This window comes from Galeopterus variegatus, unplaced genomic scaffold (genome assembly GCF_000696425.1).
Source record: "Galeopterus variegatus unplaced genomic scaffold, G_variegatus-3.0.2 Scaffold4069, whole genome shotgun sequence".
Taxonomy (NCBI): Eukaryota; Metazoa; Chordata; class Mammalia; order Dermoptera; family Cynocephalidae; genus Galeopterus; species Galeopterus variegatus.
This window is the reverse complement of record NW_007730180.1, coordinates 42,473-59,233: the sequence shown is the minus strand read 5'-3', so window position 1 is coordinate 59,233 and position 16,761 is coordinate 42,473. Positions and strand designations below refer to the sequence as shown.

At 39.0% G+C, this 16,761-nt stretch overlaps 1 protein-coding gene across 1 annotated transcript in view; it reads right to left on the bottom strand.

Moving 5' to 3' along the window:
• The window catches only part of TRIML1 (tripartite motif family-like 1), a 7,908-nt gene extending 1,740 nt beyond the window's left edge, over window positions 1-6,168 (bottom strand). The window contains exons 1-5 of the mRNA XM_008586657.1: window positions 5,761-6,168; window positions 5,420-5,515; window positions 4,073-4,303; window positions 3,080-3,102; window positions 984-1,081 (exon numbers count right to left, since the gene is read on the bottom strand). Of these exons, the coding sequence (XP_008584879.1) occupies window positions 984-1,081; window positions 3,080-3,102; window positions 4,073-4,303; window positions 5,420-5,515; window positions 5,761-6,168 (856 nt within the window). The remainder of the gene's footprint in view (window positions 1-983; window positions 1,082-3,079; window positions 3,103-4,072; window positions 4,304-5,419; window positions 5,516-5,760) is intronic.
• Between the last annotated feature and the right edge of the window lie 10,593 nt (window positions 6,169-16,761).

The following is a 16,761-nucleotide window of genomic DNA, read 5'->3' as shown; positions in this document are numbered from 1 at the left end:
AAAAAGAAAAAAAAACCCCAAAAACCCTGAGGTTCATAAAGGTTAGGAAACTTCACCAAGATTACAAAGTTACTGAGTGTTTGAATAGCAATTCCTAATCGGCATTTTTTCATCATGTCATGCTTAAGTGTGGCCTTATGAGAGTGGGTACAACACCCCGGGACCATCTGAGGAAGGACACTGCAAACCACTGGGAAGCCTCCTCTCCCATCGTCCTGAGACAAGGTCACACAAGAGACTTCCACTTTCACTGACTGACCAGACAAGATCAGGTGCCCCTATCATACAATTTCATACTTTTGTTTCTGAAATACCAAATGCCCACCCTAACTAATTATCTGTGTGATTAATGTCTGTCTTCTCGATTTCACTGAAAATTTTACAAAAGCAAAGGCAACATCTGTCTTACTAATCATTGCAAGTAAGCTCAGAGCCTAATAGCATTGCATTGGGCACGTAGCAGGTATTTATCAAATATCTGTTGAGTCCAGTGGTTATTAGGCCTTCTTCTGAAGATAAGATTGTCAACAAGATAAAAGCTGAGAACTAATGCTGACTTCTCTTGGTCATAGCCAGTCCAAACATTTGAAGCATTCTACAAAGATAGTTCTTTGAATGTTCTCTTACTGGGATTTTAGAGTTTAACTTAGCTTTCATCCTAACAGGAACAGAGCTAGAAATGCAGAATACTCTGCATGAGGTGTGTGTGTGTGCATGTGTGTGTATATGTGTGCAAGCAAAGCCAGATAAAACATCAATCGGGTCTCATTGCTTCTCTCTTCTCAAGCACAGAAATGGTCTGTGGCCCCAGCCTTCCTTTGTGTTTAGCACAGGCTCAGGACACCCCAACTGAGAGTCTGGCATCAGATGGTGAACATTTAATGTTAGAAGAAGCTGCCCAAGGGCTCAGCTATGCATCCCTTAATATATGCTGAAGTTAGCTCTGGAAATTCCTGGAGGTTTGACAAATCGGGCTGACTTACTGCTGAATTTTCTTAGCATCTCCCTCATTCCAGTGATGTGGCACAGACTGAGTTCCGTGGCGGTGGCCTCTGGACACTGAAGCAAGAGTGGTTCATTCCTACAAGAGAGCAGAGATACTCACTCCTCCCTTGGCACAGCCCGCATGACCCGCTCCAATGTGGTGTCCTTTCATTTTGCCCCAACAGCACAGACAGTCCCATCCGCACTCATCCTCTATTTCACTAGCACCACATCCCTGCATCTCACATAACTGAATACAAATGGAACCTACCTTTCCAGTGCTTCTCTCACTTCCTAAGGGTATAAAAGAAAGATGGTTAGCACGCGTGCACTTGGATCACTGGCGAGGACTGGCTCCATTTTGGATACGGTGAAAATCCCCAGGGTGTTGTAGGGTTGGTTTTTGGTAAATGAGGGGTTTCTCACAATGACTAGAGAATACTTTGTCCTTTTCTTTTTCTCATATCAACACTTTGTCAAGAGAACCTGTTGTTGATAAAGGAGCCAAACTACTAGTCTCATTATCCAATGCCTCAGGGAATCCGAGATAAGCAAAGGAAAATGGACCAGCGAGGATTGAGATCAAGCCTATGTGCAGTTGGAGAAGTTTGTTTGGAAGGCACTAGGTAAATAGTAGCATTCTATGGAACCAGTCCAGGAAATAGGCCTGAGGCTGGAGTTGGCTTACATGGCTTGTGTTTAAGAAGGTCCTGGAGGATGCAATAGCCTCGGGAGGCAGCAGAACAGAGGTGGTGAAGAATGCAGGTGGGTACACAGAACACCTGGATTCTACCACTCAGTAGGTATTTGACAACCAAACTGCCTTACTACCATAGCTCTGAATTATTAAATAAGTGCTGCCATAAACCATTTTGTAGATGACAATCACCTATACTCATATCATAATAGCACTGCACTTATCCTTATCAAGTCTTTGTGAAGACTGAACTGATTGTGCCCAACACATAGTAAATGCTCATTAATAAGCTTATTAAAATATTTGACAAAGCTGAAGTTGCAGTGAGGCAGGCACAGAAGTTGGAGTCATCATTAGGCATGTTTGGGATCATTATTCCTGGTTTTTTCCCCTCAAGGCTTTATTGACATATAGCACGTCAATTCTTTAGGAAAACTACTTTGGGGCTGGAACCTAGTTTTTCAGGTGAATAAAGAAAAACTTATTTTCTATGACTTGGAAAACTATGGGTTACTATATATTTTTTCCATTAATTTTTCCCAGTCCACTCATGAGTTTCAGGCTCACCTCTAAAGATTCCAGAATCGGGTTCTGACATGTGGACTCTATCTGTACAATCATTTTGCTGAGCCTTCGGATTCGCTGGGTCAGCTGGATCTCATTGTCCCTCAGTTTCCTCATGTTTTCCTTCTCCTCCTTGTCCAGCAGCTGGAGTTGCAGCTGCTCCTCTTCCTTCAGGAACTGGTGCATTTTCATATATTCCGACACTACAACCTGTTTACAAGTCTTTGTCTCTTCCTGCCATCACCGATGCACACCCACACAATATGATAAAGTTAGTAATGGAAACACCCATGTCTGTGGATTCTTAATCCTTACAAAGCCCTAGAGCTCCACTGTGACACTTCTTGAAGCCCGACACATAAAATACATATTCTACTGACTGGCTGTGTGGAGAATTTGATGTTTTCAAAAGTGCATGCACTGTAGATACAATAGTAAACAAAACCAAAATTTCTATTCCCAGGAGACTGTCATTCTAGTGGGAGAAACCAAAAACAGACAAAAATATAACAGGTGATGATCCATACTATGATAAAACTAAAGCAAAATAAAGGAGAAAAAACATGAAAAATGTGTGCGTTTATTTATTCAACGCATATTTATTCAGTCAAAGGAGGCTTTGGAATACATGCTAGGAATAAAAATATACATCACACATATTTCCACTTTAGAACTCAAACTCTATTGGGAGAATCAGTGCACACTTTTTAAAAAAAAAATCTAATTAAACATTTAGTTATTTGCTTTGACTGCTAGATAACTCAAGTCCAATCTATGACTAAGCTTGAGCATTTGTTCAGGTATGTTTCCAAATTACTTTTTTGCCTCGATNACCTTTCCAGTGCTTCTCTCACTTCCTAAGGGTATAAAAGAAAGATGGTTAGCACGCGTGCACTTGGATCACTGGCGAGGACTGGCTCCATTTTGGATACGGTGAAAATCCCCAGGGTGTTGTAGGGTTGGTTTTTGGTAAATGAGGGGTTTCTCACAATGACTAGAGAATACTTTGTCCTTTTCTTTTTCTCATATCAACACTTTGTCAAGAGAACCTGTTGTTGATAAAGGAGCCAAACTACTAGTCTCATTATCCAATGCCTCAGGGAATCCGAGATAAGCAAAGGAAAATGGACCAGCGAGGATTGAGATCAAGCCTATGTGCAGTTGGAGAAGTTTGTTTGGAAGGCACTAGGTAAATAGTAGCATTCTATGGAACCAGTCCAGGAAATAGGCCTGAGGCTGGAGTTGGCTTACATGGCTTGTGTTTAAGAAGGTCCTGGAGGATGCAATAGCCTCGGGAGGCAGCAGAACAGAGGTGGTGAAGAATGCAGGTGGGTACACAGAACACCTGGATTCTACCACTCAGTAGGTATTTGACAACCAAACTGCCTTACTACCATAGCTCTGAATTATTAAATAAGTGCTGCCATAAACCATTTTGTAGATGACAATCACCTATACTCATATCATAATAGCACTGCACTTATCCTTATCAAGTCTTTGTGAAGACTGAACTGATTGTGCCCAACACATAGTAAATGCTCATTAATAAGCTTATTAAAATATTTGACAAAGCTGAAGTTGCAGTGAGGCAGGCACAGAAGTTGGAGTCATCATTAGGCATGTTTGGGATCATTATTCCTGGTTTTTTCCCCTCAAGGCTTTATTGACATATAGCACGTCAATTCTTTAGGAAAACTACTTTGGGGCTGGAACCTAGTTTTTCAGGTGAATAAAGAAAAACTTATTTTCTATGACTTGGAAAACTATGGGTTACTATATATTTTTTCCATTAATTTTTCCCAGTCCACTCATGAGTTTCAGGCTCACCTCTAAAGATTCCAGAATCGGGTTCTGACATGTGGACTCTATCTGTACAATCATTTTGCTGAGCCTTCGGATTCGCTGGGTCAGCTGGATCTCATTGTCCCTCAGTTTCCTCATGTTTTCCTTCTCCTCCTTGTCCAGCAGCTGGAGTTGCAGCTGCTCCTCTTCCTTCAGGAACTGGTGCATTTTCATATATTCCGACACTACAACCTGTTTACAAGTCTTTGTCTCTTCCTGCCATCACCGATGCACACCCACACAATATGATAAAGTTAGTAATGGAAACACCCATGTCTGTGGATTCTTAATCCTTACAAAGCCCTAGAGCTCCACTGTGACACTTCTTGAAGCCCGACACATAAAATACATATTCTACTGACTGGCTGTGTGGAGAATTTGATGTTTTCAAAAGTGCATGCACTGTAGATACAATAGTAAACAAAACCAAAATTTCTATTCCCAGGAGACTGTCATTCTAGTGGGAGAAACCAAAAACAGACAAAAATATAACAGGTGATGATCCATACTATGATAAAACTAAAGCAAAATAAAGGAGAAAAAACATGAAAAATGTGTGCGTTTATTTATTCAACGCATATTTATTCAGTCAAAGGAGGCTTTGGAATACATGCTAGGAATAAAAATATACATCACACATATTTCCACTTTAGAACTCAAACTCTATTGGGAGAATCAGTGCACACTTTTTAAAAAAAATATCTAATTAAACATTTAGTTATTTGCTTTGACTGCTAGATAACTCAAGTCCACATATTTCCACTTTAGAACTCAAACTCTATTGGGAGAATCAGTGCACACTTTTTAAAAAAAAAATCTAATTAAACATTTAGTTATTTGCTTTGACTGCTAGATAACTCAAGTCCAAATCTATGACTAAGCTTGAGCATTTGTTCAGGTATGTTTCCAAATTACTTTTTTGCCTCGATATCCCTTTCTCTTTGTTTTTAATTTGCATTCTCTTTTTTTTCTCAAGCATTTGAAATACTCCTTTTTTAAAATTGATTTCCATCTTATGTTATATAAGTATAACTTGTATTTTAAATAATGATGATTGGAGCCATAAAAGAGGTAGTTACAGAGTTGTCTAGGTGCACAAAGAGGGGGAAAAAATGAGCCTGCCTGGGAATGGGGGAATTTGAAGTGAGTCTTGGGATTCCCTGGTGGACAAGCAGAGGTAGGCAGACCAAAGCGGGATACTGCAAATGGCAGGACTGGGACTGAAAAAATTCCTTTTTAATCCTGATATTCACTAAATGTTCCTTTAGTCCGCATCCGCCCCCCACCCCCATAGTAACATATACAAGACCCAAAAGTAAGACACATACTGACCTTACACAGTATCACTCTTTCCTTCTCGTGGGTTAATACAGTCTGAGCTTCCTTTTTCTTTTTACGCAAAAGATTTAGGATTTCCTGAAGTTTCTCCTGCAATAGAAACAAACTCTCTGTGACAAATGAGCAGAGCACCAGGTCATGAAGGGGCCTTGAAGACCAATAACTACAGGACGACTGGGACTCCAAAACAAAGGCTGAAAGCAGAACCCACAGGAGCCTGTGGTGTGGTGCCTAGAGAGGAACACCCATGATTGTCACTGATAGAGAATACCATGAGAGTTAAATGACAGAACCTGATCCGTGTTCCAAGATTGATGCTGAGCAGCCAGTCTTACTTTGTGATGCTCCTCAGCCTCACTCAAGAGATGCACTCTGTTTATTCCGTGACTGTGGGTTGAGAAGACACTTGCACCCTGCTCGTCATCAGAGAATGCCTTAGTGGCTGCCAGTGTTCTCCCACAGCCACCTGCTTCATCCTCACTCTGCAGCACCTGGGATCTGAGTTGCCTGCCGATGCTCGCCAGCCTCCCCAGACGCTCATTGGGCTGGAAATGAGGGCCCTCCAAGGTCCTCCAGCACTCAGGACAAGACAAAGGTGTGTTATGTTCCTCCCAGCTCCTGAGGAGACACACCAGACAAAAGCTGTGCCCACACTCAGTGGTCACTGGGCTGCTGAAATAGTCCAGGCAGATGAAACAGGTGAGTTCTTCTCTGAGAGTCTCCATCAAATCTGCTGTAGACATTTGGATGGATATCGGTGTAAGGCTACACCTCTCTTCCTGGGTTAGAAAAGTCCTCTCTGTGGTTCTTATTGGTTTGAGTAACAGGTGGGTGATCAGTTGCTGTGCTGTTATTACCAGAAAATCCTACTCTCCTCTGTGCCTGATTTCACCAGTTGACATGTACTCTCTCAAAACAAAGCCAATTATGACTTAATGTGGAACTTCTGTACACTGGGTTCATCCTCAACCCCAAACTTTTACTGAATCTTACTCTCTCTGCAAGCCACATGCTGGATGCTGAGAATACTTGCTCCTAACAGAGTTATCATTTCACGAGCTGGTTTTGTATGTAAACAGCACTGTGAAATCATTCAAACACATTGGTTTTAAGCTGGAGGGTTGAGTACTTTGGTGTAAACCAGTACAAAGATTTGAATTATGTTGATCTCTATTAATACCTGAGTTGGAAATATGGTCCAAATCATTTGGGAAACTCCACTAATAAAACCTAGTTGAGAACTGAAAGAAGAAAACCATAGCGTATATTCCTTCTCTCACTAGGCCCTTTTCTCTGCTTGAATAAAGCCCAAGCTTCTCCTCCTTTATCAGGTACCATGTACTTTTGTTTCATTTTATTCTTGCCAACAATATGACAACTATTCCTCTGAAGTATTCCTTGACTTTAGATGTACGATAGATTGCCATGGTTATATTTATTGTCTGCCCTGCAGACCACAGTACTCACCCATCTGTCGTCATGGGAAGCGTCTAAAACAACATTCTTGGGCTCGCTGATTAGCTCAGTTGGTTAGAGCACAGCCTTATAACTCCAAGGTCACAGGTTTGACTCCTATACTGGCCAGAGACTTAAAAAATAAATAAATAAAAGATAAAAAAGATAAAATAAAATTCTCGTTTGAAGTCACCTCAAGAGGCCATTACAGTATGAATGGATAGAACGAATTATATGCTGGTACAAATGTTATTTTGCTCACTTATTTTCTCCTTTTGAAAATGTTGAAATGTAAACCAGGCCTTCTCAAACCACTTATTCTTCTTCAGTGAGTACTAGACAGCAATTAAATATGCAGATGTTGTTTTTAGACCTGTGAAAAAGTAAATGTGTAGTATTGAGACTGCGTATGATGACCACTGAGATTAGAGCCAAATCCTATAAATCCACCGGGTCAGATGCGCCCCCGTCAGTTCTTGTCAGGACCCACCTTCCAATCACTGCATGCCCGAAAGCGAGATCACGAGGCTCTTCCTCAGTCTCACTGGTTTGGCTCTCCCACTAAGTCCATCACATCGTATGGAGGAACTTCAAAAAGTTCATGGAAAAGTAGGATTAAGTGATAATACAACCTTTCCATGAATTTTTTTTTTTTTGAGGTATTCTCATATTTCTATTTTCATCTGATTGCTTTCCAACTTGGCAACCTTCCACGGGTCTCCACCACCCAAGTTATTCCATTAATTTCTTTCTGACTTTCAAGGCTCCAACTGATACGTCTTTCCCTTTTATCTCCAACAAAATGACAAGCATTTTCTTATCTTGAACTTTGAGTAAAAGATATTGTCCGGCTCTAGATGCTTCTTCCTCTACCTTTCTTCCTTCTAACCAAAACTCACCTTTCGAAAGCCACTAAAATGTTTTAATCATATACCTTTCACACAGTATACATGAATTACTGGGATGAGAATACAAGCTAAGAAAAAGAAACAATCAGAGCAAAGAGTTATACTATTTTAAATAGGAAGAGAGGTGGCATTGTTTTGGCATCATGAAATCTCTTCCACTTAGATTGCTTCTAGCCTACTAACTGGCCACAGCTTCAAAGTATTGTTAGGAGTTAGCCTTAAGCCTTAAGTAAGAGTCTTGCCAAAAAAAAAAGACACAATAATATTAACTGCCACCCCTGAAAAAAGGATTTATGAACTACCAACTCCATTCAGTGTGTTATTCCCACACAAAACCAGAAGGAGTCTTTAACATTAACCAGAACTATTAGAATAAGCCCTACAATAGAGATATGGTACATCACAGAGCCAGTATTCCAATGTGGAATAAAGAGACTGGCATATTCTATGTTCAGACCACACTGATCTGTTCTATCTCACTTCCGTCTTCCAAATAAACCTTTTTACCTGATGAGCTTCATAAAATAATAACCATGTCTTACTCGTCTATGACTAGAATTCTTTGCACATAGCAATGGTTCAACTTATCCATAAACACATTTTAAATGTATTTTTAGGTGAACAAATAGAGGGACCATATTACTATAGAATCACAGATTTACATCTACCTGGAAGCCAAGAGACCATATAGCTCAATTATCTTCTATGGATGATGAAGAAAATTGACCAGATAAATTGAGTTGGCCCCCTGATACCTGCTTAGTAGACAGGTAAGATCAGGATGAGGAAGCTGGGTCTCCTACCTCTCGGTCACTCTCTTTTGTCAACATACTACACTGCATCTCACTTGATGACTTGTAAGTAGATGAAAATTTCCAGTTATCTCACTGAAATGAACATTGCTCAAGTGCTGTCAGAAGGAAATGGGACAGCTGTCCTTATAATGTGATGGGGTGACAGGTACCTGAAATCACTGGCTACACTCACTCTTGGGAATGTAGACTTCTTTACCATCTCTCTGAACACATTGGCTAGGCTTAATTCACAGGTGAAATAAATTCATAATGTAGGCTAGCCTTCCCAAAATATGTTACACCAAGCCTCTAGGCACTGTACTGCCATACGTGATTTCTGAGATCAACAACTCAGGTAGTTTTCTCTCCTGAAGAGGTGATAGTAGGGATACCCCAAGAGGTCCACAGTTACAGCTATCACCAGAAGCAATTAGGGTTGGAGCATACAGAAAGATTTAAAGATATAATGAGAGCTTATTTATTGGTGAGTCAGTGGGCTAGATGGAGGTTTATTCGAAAAACATCTTGCTTGAAAGTGTGGTTTTAAAAATAATCTGTCACTTCATATCGGTGTGCAAAAGATAGATTATCCAACAAATGGTTTAGGACAAGTGGAAGGAGCCATCTGGAAAAATAAATACAGTTAGATCCCTTCCTAACAATCTACACCAATGTGTGTTCCAGATGGACATATACAGTATATATGCGTGTGTGCGTGCACATGTGCCTATTTTCCCTCCTCTAATTATGAATTTCTACTCATGTCATTTCCCGTTGCTTTTTTCACCTTATTATTTTATTTCTGTGCATGCTTTTATTCTATATTACCCCACATCTATTTAGCAAGTAAGGAGCATATTTGTTAAACATGTGGCCAACAAATGGAGTAAGTCATAAAGAGAGATCATTGCTAACATAGTAGAAATTTAAAATGGCTACATAGAAAAAGCCTTTTTAAAGCAGACTACAGAGCTTAGATGCCACCAAGGAAAAGATTAATACGTTTAAGTAACTACGAGTTAGAAAGTAGAATTGTGGTTCCTAGAGGCTGGGAAGAGGGAGGGGGAAGGGAGAGGTTGGTTAACAGACACAGAATCACAGCTGGATAGCACAGATACGTTCTAGTCGTGTACAGTAGTGCTAGGCGTCTATGATTAACAGTTATTTATTGTGTGTTCTCAAATGGCTAGAAAAGAGATCTAATGTTCTTATCACAAAAAATTGAAAGTTTTGTGATGATGAATATGCTAATTACCCTGACTTGATCATCACAAATTATATACAGGTATTGAAATATAACTCTATAGCCCATAAATATGTACAGTCAACACGTGCCAATTATAAAATAAATTCCTTTAAATTTTTTTTTTAAAAAACAGTAACTTGTATATTCTCAATTGGCCAGAAGAGAGGAGTGTAAATACTCTCATTGCAAAGAAACAATAAATTTTTGTGATATGAATATTCTAACTATTCTGATTTGATCACACGTTGTATGCATGTATTGAAATATAACTGTACCTATAAATACGTACAACGGGTCAATTAAAAAATAAATTTAAAAAATAAATAAATAACTACAAATTGAAGATTTCCATACAGCAAAATAAATAACCAAATGGACATTTTTAAATGACAATTTAGGAAAGAGAATTTGCAACACATGTATCAAATACAAAATATTAAATTATGAAGAGGTCCTACATAGATATGTACTTAGAGGTAATAGCTCTTTTTCTTCTATATAGACTTTTTTTTGCAGATCTATTTATATACACTGACATGATATGGCTTCCATTACATGACATTAAGGGGGAAATAACACTTTTTGCCCTCAAAAGTAGTTTAAGGATAAATAATAAAAATTAGGCTATTTACTGTAGTATCGTTTAAGATAAAAGTCCTGAAGAGGGTTAAGTATTTCCTGTACCTACCTCTGGCCACAGACACATGCGAAACTCAGAATTCAGAAAATGATGTAAATCTGGTGAACTCAGCCTTATTTATATATTGATTTGAATAAATTATTGAGATGATTTGACACAATTGTTCAGATTAGAATTAAACACGGTGACTTTTTTTTAACTCAATCTCATGATGACAAGGCATCTTCAAAAAATTCATGCAAAAAATTTGTGTTATTTTTATTTCTATTTTTTCACAAACTTTCAAACTTTTTGAAGTACCCTCATATTCCTCATGTCACCTACTTCATGTTGTTCAACACTGAATCCACATTCTCAGCCCAACCTATGAGATCGAGGTTATCATTAACCTAAGTAAGAACCTTTAAACGAAAAGCAAGATGATAAAAAAAAAAAAAAAATTAGGCTATTTATATATGTATTTTTCCTACCAACATGCGGTCATGTTATAGATGCTGATAAATGTATTTGGGTACATGAGGGCATAGAAAAAGTATGGAATTTCATGGATATGACACAAAAGCAGAGGTAAAACAAAAGCAAAAATAGACAACTGGGACTACATCAAACTAAAAAAAAAATCAAGGAAACAATCAACAGAGAGAAAAGGAAATGTATGGAATGGGAGAAAATACTTGCAAACCATATATCAGATGAGGAGTTAATTTCCAAAATATATAAAGAATTGCTATAACTCAATAGCAAAAACAACTAATATCCTATTAAAACAGGGACTAAAGAATTGAACAGATTTGCTTTAAAGAAGACATACAAAAGGCCAGCAAGTGTATAACAAGATGCTCAACACCACTTATCATCAGGGAAATGCAATTTGAAAAACACAATGAGATATCATCTCACACATGTTAGGATGGCGATTACCAAAAACAAAAAAAAAAAAAAGAAAGAAAGAAAAAGACAAGAATTGGAGAGGATGTCGAGAAATTGAAATCCTGTGTGCTATTGGTAAGAAAATGCAAAATATTATGGAAAACAGTATGGAGATGTCTCAAAAAGTTAAAAATAGATCTATGATGCAATCCAGCCATCCTACTTGTGGATATTTATCTAAAAGAGTTGAAATCAGAGTCTATCAGTGATCCGTGTTCATTGCAGTACTATTAACAATAACCAAGATGTGGAACAACAACCTAAATGTCCATGACAGATGGACGTAGATATATCCTATGTGCTGGATTTTAAAAATGTGGTATATACATACTGTAGAATATTATTGCTGTAGATTGGATGTCCCCCCAACCTCATTGAGGCTTAATTCCGAGTGTAACTGAGGGTGGTAAATCCCATTATGGTAATTGAAAGGTGGGGCATTGAAGAGGCGATTAGATTGTAGGAGGATGCTGTAATGAATGTGGTCTTGGCATGGTTCTGAGGGCTTTAAAAAGAGAATGAATGAGGAGGTTGACTCTGCACTCTCTGCTCCACCATTGTCACAATGTGATAGCCTGCTGTCACCATTGCCACCACCAAGGCTCTCACCAGATGTGTTCCCGGGAGTTTGGACTTCCCAGTCTCAGAAACTGTAAGCAATGAATTTTGTTTTCTATATAAATTACCCAGTTCCAGGTATTTTGTTATAAGCTAAAGAAATGTACTAATGTAATTATGCAGTCTTAAAAACGGAAAAAACCGTCTCATATTTTACAATATGTATGAACCTTAAGGACATAACGCTAAGTGAAATAAACAAAGAAGACAGTCACAAAAAACAATACTACATGATTCCACTTATATGAGGTATCTAAAATAGTCACTCATAGAAGCAGAAAGTAGAAAAGTAGTGGCTAGGGGCTGGGGAGAGGGGAAATTGGGAGTTGCTAAATAAGAGGCATAAGTTCTCAATTGCGCAAGATGAGTGAGTTCCAGGGATTTGCTGTACAGCACCGTGCCTGTAATTAACAGTAGTGTATTAAACACTTGAAAGTGTGTTACAAGGGCATATCTCATTTAAATAAATAAAATTTAAAACAAAAAGTGTGGAAAGATATACACCAAATTGGCAACATTTGGTGTGGTAAGATTGGGACCTTGGAAGGAATCACTTATACTTCTTCATTATATAAATTTTTGTATGAGAGTACGTTTTTTTTTGTTTTTGCTTTTTTTTTTTTAACCTTTTAATGTGTTTATCAGCATTTTTCCAGTATAGAAATATTCAGGAATGGAGTACGATCCAAGAAATGTGAGGTGTGACTTGTAGCAAGCAAGTTTTTTCAGGTTGAAGGAGAAAATTATCTCCAAGGATTGGTTTCAGCTGTTATACAATAAAATTGTTTCAACAGCAGCTTTTATTTATTAAACTAATAGGCATTGAGTGTTCTATATAGACCAATGAGCTCGGTGCTGCAAGTGATATAAACATGACTAAAAATTATTTCTCTTCTTTGGGAGCAGGAGATGTTTGTGCAAAAACAAACAAACAAAAAAAAAAAACCCCTGCAAAGTGAGAAGTATAAGTGCCTTGTGGAAGAATTTAACTGCTTTGGCATTTCAGTGGGTGGGAACTTATTCTTGGTGGAACAATGAGGAACAACTTTTTGGGAGAAATGGTAGTTGATCTGGACCTCTAAACTAAAGACTTAAGAACATATCAAGTGAAGAAATAAGTTACAATTTAGGAGTGAGGAAAAGGAATATTTGAGAAATAAAATACATGATCTGACAGCGGGTCAGAATATTACAGACAAATCTACATTGCAACATTCTTTTTATCACAAATACTCAAGAGTCAGTTCCACTTGGAAAGATTCACCTTGATCACTGCGTAGCAATGCAGGGAGACCAGGTCAGTGGGGGAGGGGTCCAGGTGTTTCATAGACTCAGTTAGAATTGGTAACCCAGCCACTCCTGCTGAATTGCATGGGTTGTCATTCTAGAGCTTTGACAACTTACATACTTAGGTGAGCATTTGAGGTGAGGTGTTCTGTTTGTTTCTGGAGAATAAACCCTTTATTGTCCATCCTCTTGTTTTAAGAAACACTAAATATAAACTTACTTATTTCAGACTTCATGCTGGGTGTTTTATGTACTTTGAATCTAAAAGAGGTAAAAAGAGAAACCAAATGGAAATTGTATGAGTTGGGAAGCCTGAGCAGGAAACTTTTAAAAGCAGTTCAAACAAATGTAGATAAATAAGAGTAAAAAGACCTGGTCTAAATTTAGGATGGAGTATTAAGAAAAAGGAATTACAGGATATCTTCTTTCCCCTTCCTAATGCAGGGTCGGGGGTCTGACATTATTAGAGATAATTTGAACTAGTACCATGTGAGTAGGATTTAATATCAGTAAAGGATAATAGCACACAAAAAAACCCCTTAAGAGTGCAAAGGTCATTTGTTCTGTGTCTACTATTGTATGATGCCTTTTCTGAGACTTCTATCATTTAATTCTGGAGGAATTATTAAATATCTTTTGAGTTCTAGGTAGTGTGATATATGCAGTAGATTAGAAAATGAATATAGATTATCATCCCACATTAGACTAGTATTTNCCCTTAAGAGTGCAAAGGTCATTTGTTCTGTGTCTACTATTGTATGATGCCTTTTCTGAGACTTCTATCATTTAATTCTGGAGGAATTATTAAATATCTTTTGAGTTCTAGGTAGTGTGATATATGCAGTAGATTAGAAAATGAATATAGATTATCATCCCACATTAGACTAGTATTTTATAGGTAGGGAAACAGTTGTTTATACAGGTTGCTTCTTCATCTTTTTAATAAGGAAGTCCACTTTTTGCTTAAGGCAATCTTAACATTTATTCATAAGACAATCTCTCACCATAAAATAGTATCTTTAGAGGAAGAAGACATGAGACTAGTTCACACAAATAGCACTCACTCAATGCCAGGCATCATCCTGAACACATATATACACACTATATTTATTTAATCCTCCCATGCCCTGCAAGGTAGACATTGCTTCCAGCCCCATTTACAGATGAGAAAACAAACTCTAGTTATTTAACTTGCCCTAGATTCACAGAGGTGGCCTGATGTCAGAGTTCATGCTACTAACCATAGAGCCATGCTGCCATGCCACAAGAATTGAATGAGCCACAAATATTAAACTCAAGGAGTTGCCACTGTGACCAAAAGCAGTTGTCCAGGGCAAGGATCCAGTCAAGTCAAGCCCTGGAGGTGGATGGTTTGTAGGAACAGATGTTAAGGTCTGAAGAGAGCTTCTAGCTAAGCTAACATGACATAGCTTTCAGAAAGAGCCAGCTTCTTGAGAGAAAGCAAATGGGAGCCTTCTTTGCCACCATAGCTCTTTCTTGGATATTGAGGTGCCTAGACCTAAGGAAATATGTTGGGCTGGTATGCCAATGTGGTTGCTGAGAAGCCTAGAGAAGAATGGGGGTTTTCTAGGTACAGCTGGGGATTCATGAATTGTAGGAATTCATGCCAATGACTAGGTTCTGTGTAAGGGTCCTTGGGGAGAACGGCTGCAGGTGTAAGAATTAAGAGCTAAATGCCTTTAACGAGCTGTGACACAGGGGCCAGGCCATATTGCTGTGCATATGACTGAGGCCTGAGGGATGCCAAAGGAAAATTCCAGCAATATTTAGGGAAGAGCACCTGAAAAGATTGACATCATTGCTGGCAGACCAACTAGGGCCATTAAACATATCTTGTGGTCACAGGCTGGGCCAGGACCATGACATTTCACGTTTACTCCCTCTTCTCCACATAGGCCGTCCCCTTCAGGCCTTGCCACTCACTGCCCCTTGACACCCTTCCAGTCTTTTAGAGTCGTAATTCCCTGAATCACCTGAGGAGATTAAAACAAACAAACAAAATAACTGGCAGCCTATGTCCCACCTCCAGAGGTTCTGCTTTGAGTTGGTACAGTGTCTTGATTGGTACAGCGCACTTGTTCTTGGTTGGTGGTTCTCAGCATCACCTGGAACTTGTTGGAAATACAAACTCTTGGGCCCCAACCTAGACATACCAAATTAAAAATTCTGTGAGTGGGGCCCAGTAATCCGTGATTTAACAAGACCTCCAGGTGTTTCTGATGTCCTCTGAAGTCTGGAAAGCACAGATTTAGGCATCAGAATGTTACAGCTCTCCAGGTGATTTTAATATGCAAGGAAGTTTGAGAACAAAGAATGTAATGAATAAAACTACTCCACAAAGACTGGGTTCCAAGGCAGCTGGAGGGTGATCCCTTGGGTATGCTTTCATGCTACCTCTTGCCAAAACCTCTCTCCTTCCCCATGTGTTCCCAGCATGAATGTGGATAGATAACATTCTGAGAGAGATCTCAGATAGAGGGCTTAAAATCCCAGACAACTCTATACAGGGTAAGAACACCAATTAAACAGGCACGGAATGACTCAAAATGAAGGAACATGATCATGAGCTGACAATGGAGACAAATCCCTGATGTTGCAAAATCTCAAGATGAGTGACTTTCTCCCCTCCCCCCCATCCCGTTTCTCCTTAATCCTTCTCTGCCTCCCCAGAAAGGATGAAGGCTACCTCAGGTCTACCAGATCCCAAGGAAGAGCTGACTTGTTCTGTTTACTTTACTTGACCAAACTACTNGGTCTACCAGATCCCAAGGAAGAGCTGACTTGTTCTGTTTACTTTACTTGACCAAACTACTTTTAATTGAGTGTGGACACAAGTGTTGCTATGAGTGCCTCTTAAGAAGTTGGAAATGCCCAGTTGCAACACCTGCCTTACCAGCAAGGATATTTACAAGGTGAGAGAGCCCTGGTGTAAGCTCAGCTGCGGTGATGGCTGAGACAGCAAAGCATCTGAGATACCATGTGATGGATTTCAAGAATAGCTTATGTGACATACACCAGGAAAACTGAAGAGGTTCTGTGTGATAGATCAGATTCCCCTTTGTGAGACTGTTTTTTTGTTTTAGCAACATAAACTTTCTTACATAATGTTTATCATTGAGAAGGCAAAATAAATCATTAAGATAAGATTGTCTTTTCTTTGAAAATTCCAGGGGCTCGTGGACTGAGATTAAGGCTGCTGAGGCAGAAATAATTTTATAAAGGTTATTGAGAGCCAGATATAAGGATTGACCCAGGAAACATGAACCAACAAAGCTAGTAAGTTCTCTAAAGTCTATTAAAAGCTGAAGGATTTTATCGAGAAGATTAGAGGGGAGGGGACTTCATTAGAGTGGTTCATTCTCATAGGTGGGCCAAATACAAAAGTGTCAGTCACTGGTGTTGGGAAAATATAAGAGGATGGTCGGGGCCCCTCAGAT